The 12730-nt window shown below is 42.1% G+C and overlaps 1 protein-coding gene across 1 annotated transcript in view; it reads left to right on the top strand.

Annotated features, from left to right (window-relative positions):
* Positions 1-10521, top strand: part of LOC310939142 (rho-related GTP-binding protein RhoN-like) — a 42526-nt gene extending 32005 nt beyond the window's left edge. Inside the window, exons 4-5 of the mRNA XM_083903808.1 lie at positions 5055-5189; positions 9617-10521. Of these exons, the coding sequence (XP_083759934.1) occupies positions 5055-5189; positions 9617-9871 (390 nt within the window). The 3' untranslated portion in view covers positions 9872-10521. The remainder of the gene's footprint in view (positions 1-5054; positions 5190-9616) is intronic.
* The last annotated feature ends 2209 nt before the right edge of the window (positions 10522-12730 follow it).

Below are 12730 nucleotides of genomic sequence, written 5' to 3'. Positions count from 1 at the left end.
TGGCCTAAGACTTCTTCACAGTACTGTATTTTCTTAGCAAAAACATCTACAACACTCCTTAAATCCTTAAAAATACATATTTTCTGTTCAAGATAAGGGACCATTTTATTTTGTTTGCCTTTTAATGACGTCCTCCACCATCTGTGGTATTGGACATGACCATGGATGCTTTTAGAAAACTTAGAGGACTGAATTTAATGAGCGACAGAACAGGCAACATTATGTCCAGGGTGCACACACTCAACTCCTCTATACACACTCTATTACCACTCCACTGTGTATGACTCATCATGACTACCTTTAAGAAAACGTTTGTATACGACCATGTAGGGAAGCTATAAACTCCAGGGAGCGAGCAAGGAAGTGATTTGTTGTCTGGCATTTTGATCAAGACTTCTCATTGACATTTGCTGCACGGACAAAAAATCCCAAGATTTCGTGCATGTACTTTTAACTTAACATCTGAAATAGACAACTTTTAAGCTTTAAATACACATTAGGAAACACTCAGCTGGGTTAACTGACAGTGTACGACTCAAAGGTGTGTTTACATCAGGGTATAAATGCTTTAAAATGAAAAGTTTCATCACCGTTTTCATCGCTTTAGAAAAAGCCTTTCACAGCAGCATCAATGTGTCTTACTGAATTTAAAAAAAGAAAGGAAATGTTTTAGTAATATTATACACAAATTCATGATACCATGATTTTTCGAAATCCATTGTGGTCAGGTGAATGGATATCTGCTGTTGGCAAAAGCAGATTAAAATGGTTAAATTGTTCAAGAAGAGAGAAGAAGATAAGAGTGGGGACTCGACTAGACTTCCTATCCTAAGAGCATCAGGAAATATGGTCAACTAAGACTATCAGAAAGGATGTTGTTCTTCTTCATTTGCAAATAAGCTTCTGATTCAAACTGCCAAACACACTCTGACTAGTTTAGGGCTTCTGTAGAAACACGGTGGCGCCAGCAGGCAACATCAATAAAAGCCTTGTTCTTTTCATGAGTAGTACATTTCTGCCAATAAACCTTCCTATGTTACACACTGGACCTTATTCTATTTTAATTCATAACAATGATGGCCCACATACAGGTTCTTCCTGAGATAATAACACAAATTGATACAAAAACACATTACCACTTCTGTTATGTTATTATTTTAAACAAAAATTCTGACCATCCAAGTACAAGATACAAAGAAAAACATAATAATACAAACTAATAACCTTTTGGATGTGATGATCAGACGACAGAATATATAAAATAAATAGAAATGGCTCTCCTTTGCTTCAAACAAATCTACAGTATATGGTATGTTATATACAGACCATTTGTGCATCTTTTCATGAATTCGGCTTTCTGTGGTGACAATGTCATTTTTTCCATCTTGAAAATGTCATTAATAGGAACGTCTGGATTTAACCCATGGCTTTCTTGTCTGCTACACCTAAAAAACAAATATATTATCTGAATAAATGTGTCTATTGTCACAAAATAGAATGCAATGTCTAAAAGGAAAAAACCTCCTGAACAGCTTCATGGACCAAAAATGTCATCATCTATATTTAAACTGAATTGTCAGCTGAAGTTTTTAAAGAACAGCTTTTGAGGACTGGTCAACAGCTCACATTCTGCTTTTTTTTTTTTTTTTTTTATCAGGAACAAAACTCTCACTTGTTCTGAACATTATGTACAAAAAAAAAACCGCTCTGCCCATGGTTCCTCTGTGACTCATCTAAATTGCTCCTATTCACCAGTTGCACGCTGTTCAGTGGAGAGGCACGCTGAACTGCAACTACTCGCTGCCGCACAACAGAACAATGTGCCAGAGCTGGAAACGGCAGCATCTGGAGGGAGAAGAAGAAAAAAAAAAAAACTCTTTGAGAGGGAGAACAAACAGAGCAACAGCGTTCAAAGTGGCTGTCTGTGTCGTGGTTTTGACGAGATAATGAGAGTCTCTCAGAGAGAGGAGAGCGATAGAGGCGAGTTGAACAGTTTGAGTCATGTTTGTGGTCAATACTGAGTTGTGTCTCTCTGAATGTGTGTGTGTGTGTGTGTGTGTGTGTCTCCTCTCAGAATCTCTGATCTTCAGCACGATGCTGTTGTGTGCGTGCGCTCATGTCGGAGCAAACAAAGGAGTTTTTCTGTGTTTGGTCGAGGTTGGTTTTCATCATGTCTGGACATAGTTCTGTCAAATTATCATATTTGCTCGTAATGTGCTGTCAGTCCAGAGGCCAGAGCTTTAAGTGCTGCTTCCTAGTTGAGTTTAGGTTGCTAAGGTGTGTTGCCATGGGTTACGGGTGAGAAAATGAAAAATAAATTGGAAAGTCTTGCATTATTTGACACAAAGTCAGAGCAACTTCTAATTGTCACAATATTTATCGCTCAGGACTCCTTTATGACAGGAATGATTTCACTTTAGGCAACGCAGGACATTTTAACCTCAGACAATAGACATAATTACGCAACAGCCTGTGCTATAACGGTTTCTGAAAGCTGAGCAGTGGTTATTAACGTCACTCACGCTGTTGCAGGAAGCCTCTTTGTCACCAGAGAGGAGAGAGTTGGAAAAACACCTGTACATAGTTTCCATTTTTTGGCCTGTTTTTGGACATTGACACAAATGTTATTTGAAATATGTGTCATACTGTTCATATTTCAAATTTAACACAGAAAATATGGTGTTCATGTATAACATACGTGTAAAACATTTAGATTTTTCCTACATTTTAAATTGTTAATATACTATTTTAACATGCAGTAAATTGTAAATAACCAGTTATTGAAAGTTATTCTGGACATTTTATGGCTCTTTAAGGGTTTAAGGGGACATATTATGCTTAATCAACTTTTTAATCAATTAAATCCTTATATTTGGGACTGGAGGCCCTATCAGTCGGCAAAGTGTGAAAAAAGATGACTCACTCATGTTTTTGTGGTCCTCCTCAGTCTAAGTACAGGAGATGAAACAGACGATGTTGACTTCCGCACTCAGGGCCTGATTTACTAAAGCTTTGCGCGTGCAAAAACGTGTGCAAACTGGATTGCACACGCAGATTAGCGTTGATGATGATCTACTAACAGGGCGCAACGAGGAGCGCATCCCTCAGGCGGGCAAACTAGCACCCGCAACCCATTTAGCGTTCTTGCCTTAATGCATATGCAATATGGGGCGTTTACACGCTATTTTGCGTGTGATGGGAGGAGAAAATGTAAATATGTTATTTTAGCACGCGCAAAGTGATTTATCAAACCTGAAACTAATTGCGGTGTTTATTTTTGCGTCTATATTTAGCACGTTTGAAAGGCAGGTCTTAACTGGCACAGCGGTGCGCGGCGCGCACATGGCTGCGGTTATTTATAGTTATATATATTTGTAAATCAGGAAATTACGCTTTTCCAGAGCATGTTCAACTACGCGTTCACAGATGACGCACATTCATTTCTTATTTGGTATATCTGAATAAATTAAACATAGATATTCAGAGGAGAAATGCGTGTTTGTACTGGTATGGGCTTACCTTGGTCTGCAGATTGTGGTTCAAGGAGGGGTCGTGTTCCCCGGTTAAGACCGGAGGAACGGGGAACCCCGCTTTACCTTAACGGGTCCAGCTCTAACCTGGTCTACTCTCGGTGCACGGCGAAGCGCAGGTGGCACAGTGCGCACACGTCAACAAAACCTCACAGGCAGGTTACCCTAACTCTAACCCTTCCAGTTCCAGACACATTTAAATGCAATAAGAAAATCACAATCACTGATCACTATTTAATGTAACTATCTGAATCAGCTATAGATATGTAATCTATATCGATTGCCCGTCGCCTCTGACGTCAGATCATAGACTGTTGGCACGCGTAATGGAAACTCAGCCTGACTGAATGAACACAGATGAAACAGGGACGGACTGGGACTAAAAAGCCGTTGTGATGATCCGCTTTATTTATTTATTTACTTCTTGATAAGAAAGTCACTCATCCATTAGATCCATAAAAACAGCAGAACTCGCTCCCTGGCAGCTGTCAGTGAGCTGCAGGTGAGTCAGGAGGAGAGCGCAGCACCTTCTTTTTTTTTTTTTACGGCAACTTACATAGTCCATAGTTTTCTTTGTTGATACGTCAGGTAATGATGGAGCTGTCCAAAATACCGACGCAGGATTATAATAATAATAATGATAATAATAATATAAAAAGGTCCTATGGACCCGGGAAACAATATGTCATATATGCCTCGATCCCAGTTATCTGCTCATCGCAGAACGTCACTTTCTGTTCAGTGGCTTCAAATTTAATTCAGCGCTTCCGTTGAGTCTGCTCTTTCTCCATGTGGACAACTCTTGACTCGCGCAAAATCCTCATTTAAATAGGGCGGTCTTAACCACGTCTGCGCCTGTAGTCAATTGCGGCCGCAATCTTAGTAGTTCACCCGCAAAACGTAATCCAGTAGCGGGCGCAGTCTTTCTGCTCGCGCAAGCAATTTAGCTCTCGCTATTTGGAATCTTAGTAAATCAGGCCCTCAATGCGCTAAAATCCTGGAATTGTTGTCTCGCGGAGCTACGCTTTGTCCGTAAAACACGCGAGAGTGCTGGCGAAGGCAACGATATCCAAAAACCCGTTGCGAAGTCTGCGAAAATTTCTATTCTTGGCTCCACAGTGCAGCACAGAGTCCTACACAAACTTCCAGCCTCGGAGGATTTATCTGTCCGGTGGATACATTTTATATATGACGGCAATGTGCCTGCTAGAGCCTGCAAATGATCACTTTTCCAAATTCTAACTGCTGTTAGCTCCCAGTAGCCTCTGTGGCTATTGGGTGATTTAACTGCTGTGCTGCTTCATCCTTATGGTATTTTGACCAAAGCATGTCACAGACTAGGGAACTAGGTTAACTTTGAGAAATAGGGTGTAATATGCCTCTTTAAAAGAAGTCCAAATGGACAATTTGAGGCTTAGGTGTGAAAGAGCATTATATAAATAAACTGGTGCGGTGTACACATACTGTTTGCTATAATTCATACGGGCCTTGTGCACTGACCTGTGCCTCTCTTTTAATTCACAGTGGCAAGGTGAGACGCAGGAGTTCTGCCCCAATGCCAAAGTGGTGCTGGTCGGCTGCAAACTGGACATGAGGACGGACCTCAGTGTCTTACGAGAACTCTCCAAACACAGACTCATCCCTGTCACCCATGAACAGGTGAGCCACTACAGAGAAGACACTGTAAAGCCACGCTCACTTCATTTAGCATTTTAATATTGGAAATATCCATGACGTATGGTTTTAAAGTGTGTGACACTGTGCAATTTTCCACTGCGGTGACTTTCATTTCCCTGTGTTAAAACCCATTTATGTGTAAATTTAATGGCATCATCCCAAACAAATGACTCCTATTAGTTTGTCCTATTGTGCTCTTAAACAAAAACCCATGAAAATTAATTTGATGAGTGACAGTCGCTTCATATCATAACTTCGACAAATTTGGAAACAGGAGGAACCATAAAGGACAAAGACGGAGACAAACGGCACAATAATGCGACTGTACTATTGTTCCGTTTGTGTCTTGGAGCGATGAACAGAGGCAGGCATGAATTTTAATAGCCTATTCTCATGTTAATGAGAATGAGAATTTCAACTCCTTGGCAGCCTTTTGTCAACAAATTAATATTTTCTCATTGTTCTGACAAAGCAAAGGTAATGACCTTCATTGTCGGTAATGGAATGAAAACGGATCCAGCCAAGACCTTTAAACCAAAACATGTAATATGTAATTGTAAGTGGAGGCACAAATATTTCTTCATCTTTTCCTGCCTTGCTGTGTTTGTTTGTCTGCCAGGTCATTTAAAGGACACCTAAAATGATGTCTTATATTATCCATCTTGTATTTTTAACCAACAAAAATAAGATGTTGGATAAATGGAATGGTGGAATGTGCCCGCGATGTGATTCCCAGACAACCCACGCAACAAATAACCTGCATGTAATCTGAGCGATCTTTACTGTCAATGCCATCAAAACAGACATTGCATTTACAGTCTAGATTCCAGAGTCTGTGAGCTGCATATTCCTCTTACCTCGAACACTGAGAGCTGAACACCGACACGGTCACACAGTCTAAACGTTTCACTGCCAAAAAGAAATCCAACTGATCATGTACAGAGACAAAGAAGAAACATGAGAAAGATCACTGCAGTAGCAGTTCCAGAGAGAGAGAGAGATAGAGAGGGTCATCATGATACTATACCTGATTCCTTTAAGCTCCTTAAAGGAAGAGATCAGGTTGTTTTGATTGTATGAGGTACTGACACATAATAGTCAGTGCTCACCTCATGGTGCACGCCCCCCCTGCACAGAGAAACTCCCTGAGACTTATTGACAGCAGACGGACACAAGGAACTACTTTATTTAAGTCTATGATATCTGATATATGCATATGATTGTCAGTTTATTTCACAGTTAAACAGCCTTTTTCTGCCTGGAAACTGTAGTTTGTCAACTGCTCACACTCTCACGCCAAAGTCCTTTAAGAAAATTAGCATGTTTGTCTCACAGTGAGCCGTTTGTCTACTGCTGCCTCTCTTTTTAAGTTTGTGTCACTTGGGTAAATAAAAATGAAAGATTTCAAACACTGAAGTCACAAAACATATTTGTTATTTACCGATGGAGGAAGCAGTGGATCAACAACTCCTCTGTGCTGCTAAAACTAAAATTGTTGATTTTCTCCTTGGACTTTGGTGCGGGAAAGTGATCGGTTTAACAGTTAGATAAAGTGGTGACATTATTCTTTAGGCAGTGTAGACGTAAGAAGACATAGATATAAAACCATACTTCAATTAAACGCATATCTGTTTTTTCGATTTCAGACAGCATTAATGACTAAATGACCGAATGCCAAAAACTCAATTTCCCCAGCGCACACTTGAATGCAGCGTCTGTGTTGTCAGAGAGTTCAGGACGGCAAAAACAAATCCAACCATGCCAGATTTAAGATCGTACTAATCACTGGTGGGAATAAGCCCGAGCTTTTACACTCAAGTTTTATCGTCACACAGACAAGACTTAAATATTTCATCGCTGTGTGGAGGGTCTTGGCTCTATCTGTTCCCCCTGGTAACCTATAATGCTTTTGAGAGTGCAGACTTTTTATTAAGTGAGTGAGTTTTTTATGACGCATGACCAAGCACAAAGGTCTGATTCCCACAGATGCAAGATGAGGATAGCATCTTTCATTTTTACCGTCGTGTAATAAGCTCTGGTGATAATAATAAACCGTAAGTGCGTCGGAGAGCTAAGTGCACGTGCATGTATAACTATGCAACCAAAAAAATTAATGTTTCCTCCACAGTCCCTCTCTCTATAATACAGAGGCAACTGTATGCAACACTCAAACTTAAGCCTCGGAGTGGACGAATGCTTACATTTTAAAGCTGAAAGAAGACGCTTATAGTTACGAGATCCCACAGAGAAATGTGTTTTCACTCAAGAGTCAACTCCAGTTTTCTGAGGACCCGCTCATAATCCTAACACCAATTAACCACATGCCTACTATCATCTGAACTTGTAGATGCAGTAAAAAGCAACAACAACAACAACAACAGGGAAACTCTGCAATGTCAGATTTTCCCTCTCTCAGTATGTCTCTGCACGGCTCAAATGACCTCTGCACAACTTTACTACAAATAGAGCCGTCAACACTTCCCATTGAAATTTCATCATTTCAATCCTACAACAGCAAACAGTATCATAAATAACTGTCTTAAATGGGACATGTTGTGCAAAATCAACTTTTTAATCATTTAAATCCTTTTATTTGGGACTCTGGAGGTCCTATCAGTCGGCAAAGTGTGGAAAAAAGATGACTCACTCATGTTTTTGTGGTCCTTCTCAATCTAATGTTGACTTCTGCACTCATTGGGACGCCACAATGCACCAAATTCCTGGAATTGTTGTCTGGCGGAGCTCCACTTTGTCGTTAAACACGCGAGAGTGCTGGCGAGGGCAACAATATCCAAAAACCGGAAGTCCGCAAAAACTTCTATTCTTGGCTCCACAGTGCAGCACAGAGTTCTACACAAACTTCCAGCCTCAGAGGATTTATCTGTCCAGTGGATACATGTTATATATGACGGCAATGTGCCTGCTAGAGCCTGCAAATGACCACTTTTCCAAATGCTAACTGCTGTTAGCTCCCAGTAGCCTCTGTGGCTGATGTCATTTCCTGTCCCTTAAGTTTTGTATATCTTTTTTCTTTTTTTTTTGAACTACTACTAAACAGAGTGTTCTGAACAGGGCTGTTTTGGCAGGGTGATTGAACTGCTGTGGTGCTTCATCCTTATGGTATTTTGACCAAAGCATGTCACAGACATTTAGGACACTTTAGGACAGCAGGGAACTAGGTTAACTTATAAATAGGGTATAATATGTCCCCATTCAATTGATACAAGAGAGTTAAGGTTTACATCATGCTACATATAGCAGTTCATCATGTCCAGTTATCTCTCTAACAAAATGAACTGCGCTCAACAGTGAATGATCTGGTTCTTCGTCTTTGGATGTGCTTGCCGATGCAGCAAACAGTATGTCACCGTAACAGACACTTTTCTCTCTTGCCTCACCATTAAATGTCAATAATTGTTACAAACTGGACCTTTAAAATAAAAAGTGTTCGTTTTTCGTAGCCTAAAGGTCTTTGTACAACAGACCGTGGTCAATTTCCCCGAGCATCCTTTTCTGACAAATTCCCATCTAACCAATCAAAACGAGTGTTGATGACGTACAGTCCAAACATTTAATACGGCAGCAGATCCCTAGATTGTGTTTGTTTCCCAAAAACCCTGTTCTTGCTGAACGTTTCAGCAGCAGCTGCAGTGATGTGATTGATTTTCACCTCGTCCTCATAAGTTTTTGATTTCTTCACATCTCGCTTGTGTATCTTAACGTGTCCAGTGTACAAAGACCTTTAAAATAAACATTTTGTATGTTCTTTAGGCAGGGGCCTTGCTTTACGGAGGCCACCACCTTGTGCAGCCATGTTTCCATACAGCAGCACACATGCACGATTCATGTTTTTAAGCGGAAGCAAATGAACATTTCAATTCACGATAATTTAAATGTGGAAACCGATGCGGAAAAAGGGAGGAAATGGCGAGAGAGTAGGAGAGTTACAGAGAGAGGTGAGATTCTTCAGTAAGTAAAGGCCAGCACTGGTGTGATTCTGCCGTCACCAATTCTTTACATGCTGGACCTTTAAAGGCAAAGTGTGTAAAATTAAGCAACGTTAATTGGTGAAGGTACATCCACTAACTCGCTCTTGCCTTTCAAGTGTGGTGGAGAAACTATGCAACCTTCAGTTTGCATCAAAACTCAAGTGCTGCTTATTTTGTTCATTGAAAGCGGTTATAAACATAATGGTTCTAAATGGCAGTCGCCACAGAACGCTCATTCTTGAGTATTTAAAAAAAAAAAAAAAAAATCTTAGATGAAGTGATAGAACACTTGAAACACAAAAACTCTAAGCATAATTATTTCATCCTCATTTGCCTCAATTTGTACACCGCACTTGTAAGTCTGTGCTGTTAATTCATCCTCTTAACCAATCCAAATGCTTTATGTGTCTGTGTTTTCAGGGCACAAACTTTGCGAGGCAGATCGGAGCCGTCGCCTACACAGAGTGCACCTCGAAGTATTCAGAGAACAGCGTCCGTGACGTCTTCCACGTCACCACGCTGGCGTCCGTGTCCCGCATCCATCGGCCCCAGCTCAAGCGCGCGGGCTCACGCCGCGGCCTCAAGCGCGTCTCCCAGCAGCCGCCTCGGACTGAGATCCACGAGCACCCGCCTCCCATCAGAAAGGACCGGACCAAAAGCTGCACGCTGATGTAGAAGCAGGAGTCTACCAGTGACCTGGACTGTGTGTGTGCTGATGGACATAAACCGTGCCACACATGAACTTAATTTATTGGTGAATTCTTTGCACTTTGCACTGTGGGTTCTTAAAGGAAATATTTGTCCATCTTGAGCAAAACTGTACTTTTTTTCTCTCTGTGACTGTGTTTATTAGGGAGGGGGGGGCCTTGCAGAGGCTAAAAAGCTATTTTCTTTAATGCTTTTACTTGAACTAGTGAATGGAAATGGGCTTGGACCCAAACAGGTTGTGCAGCAAGTAAGAAACAAAAAAAAAAGTCTGATGAAATGAAAGGAAGTAATGATTTAAAAGGTCACCATGCAGGAACCAGCAGTAACAGTGCTGGTCTTTTGGCCTCTATTATCTTGTGTTTTGTTTTGAAATGCTATCCTCTCCTTACGTGTACAAGAAAATGAAGCACAATACAATGCACGCAAACTGTTCTGAGTAATCCGTAAATGTCAGGGAATGAACTCCGTCGTTTCACGTCATACGGCAAGTTGAGAAGAAAATGTGGACACAAAAAAAAAAACATACTTGTGGGCTGAGATGACTAACTTTCTTAAAACCACAAGTGCTTTTAATATTGAAAACAAAAAAAGGATCACTAACCACATAATACTGAGGCTGTTGTCGTGAAACTGATAGTGTTCTTATAATCCACACTGGGAGGGAGAGTCATGTAATGTTGTACATGTAATATGAATAAAAAAGCTCAATGTAAATGATTCATCTGACTGTGATTTGGAATTTTGGCCAGAATGTCTCTTTGTGGTCTAATCCACTGACGGTGGTGGAGCCAATCCCCGCTCACATTGGGTGAAACTCTGCACATGTGGCCAGTCTATCATAGGGATGTATGCAAAGCCAAACAGGCATTCATCCATCCATCTTCTACCGATTTATCCTCCACATGAGGGTCGCTTTGCCAATCTCAGCCGACATAGGGCGAATTGCAGGGTAGATCCTGGACAGATCTCCGGTCCGCGGTCCATCACGGGAACACATGTTTAGACAAGCAACCATGCACTCTCACAATCTAACAATCTAGAGTGTCCAATTTACCTAATCCCCATATTGCATGTTTTTGGATTGCGGGAGGAAAACAGAGAACCTTGAGAAAACCCACACACACACACACACACAGGGAGAACATGCAAACTCGAACCAGCACCTTAGAGATAGTTACATTACAAAGAGAAATGTGATTAAAATATGATGTAATCACTAATGAATGAAATGGCACATATGTAACAACAGTGCTTATAATTCTCTATTTTTTTTTTTTTTTTTTTACCAAGACTAAGTTTTCCATTTCACCGTCATCACCATCATTTTTAATGTTTGGCACAAAGGCTGAGTTTCTCAGCTATTTCATCATAAGCACCTCAAATTGTGACCTGAATATCTTGCCAAGTAAATTGTTAAAGTTTTTTTTTTTGAAGTGTGGTTGTTACAAGGTACTGACTGAGCTGTGTGTGCCCCCTGCTGGCCCCCCATGCTGAGAACCAGAATAAGACAAGGATGCTTGTTTTCACTGAAAACAGGAACACAGATTTTAGCCACTCATCTAAAGTCACACATTATAAAATCGTACAATATCTTAAAGAGGTGAAGGGTGAAGAGCCTGGGGAAGGTTTCAGACTGCAGCCTGAGAGACACGGCAGCCATCCGTTCTACCAACCAAGATATGGGGACTTAACTGGCCTCAGTGGACAAATCGGGTTCCAGGTCAGTTCAAGGCCTGGATTTACCAACATGGTATCCTCCCAAGGAACCTCTGGCCCCTCTTGGTCTACAGAATCCCAATTTCCACAGTTGAGGGCTTTGAGAGGAGTCAGTCGATACCTGCGTAGGTGGCTGGGCCTACCTCGGATCTTGAGCAGCAACGCCCTTTATGGACAGAAAAACATCCTGAGGCTCCCTATCAGCAGCCTGAATGAGCAGTTCATGGTGAGCCATACAAGGGAGGTGCTGCAATACCCAGAGTCCTCTGAGCACAAGGTCTCTCAGGCTGGGATCGAAGGCAGAGCGGGCCTAGGTAGCGGGTACAACACCTCGCTATGACAAAGTAAAGGGGAAGGACAGGAGAGCACTGGTCCAGGAAGAGGTGTGAGCATCAGTGGAGGAGGAGCGGTACAGCAGAATGGTTGGAACGTGGCAGCAGGGAGCCTGGATGAGATGGGAGCAAGCGTAAAGTCCCATGGGCTGAGCTGTGGAAGGCCGAGCCCATTCGAATTAGGTTCTTAATTCAGGCTGTCTACGATGTTCCAAGTCCATTCAACCTGTTCTGCTGTGGGAAGGTGGACTCACCAGCCTGCGCTCTGTGCCAGAGTAGAGGGACCCTGGAGAACTTTCTGAGCTGCTGTCCAAAATCCCTGGGCAACGGATGCTACCGCTGGCATGACCAGGTCTTGAGGGCCACAGCGAACACCATCTACAGTGGAATTGACGAATGCAAGCGCCGCCGCCCAGTAAAGAGGAGCATCGCTTTTGTAAGGGCCAGGGAGAAGCCAGTTGCAGTCAGAACCTCTGCTGGCCTCTTGGTAACAGCACAAGATTGTGAGCTCAGAGTTGACCTGGGGAAGCAACTGCAGTTCCCCAGAAATGCTGCCACAACAAATCTCAGGCCGGATGTGGTCCTCACCTCAGCAACATCAAGGCAGATTGTTCTCTTGGAGCTCACTGTCCACTGGGAGGAACGTATTGAGGAGGCTAACGAGAGGAAGAGGGTGCCAGCGCAACGGGTGGAGAGCCAGATGCCAGCCCATTGAGGTGGGATGCAGAGGCCAGTCCCTCTGCAGGGCTTATAACACGCTGGGCGTCACTGGAGCCAG

This window comes from Microchirus variegatus (genome assembly GCF_963457635.1).
Source record: "Microchirus variegatus genome assembly, chromosome: 17".
Classification (NCBI taxonomy): domain Eukaryota; kingdom Metazoa; phylum Chordata; class Actinopteri; order Pleuronectiformes; family Soleidae; genus Microchirus; species Microchirus variegatus.
This window is presented reverse-complemented; position numbering and strand designations above follow the sequence as displayed.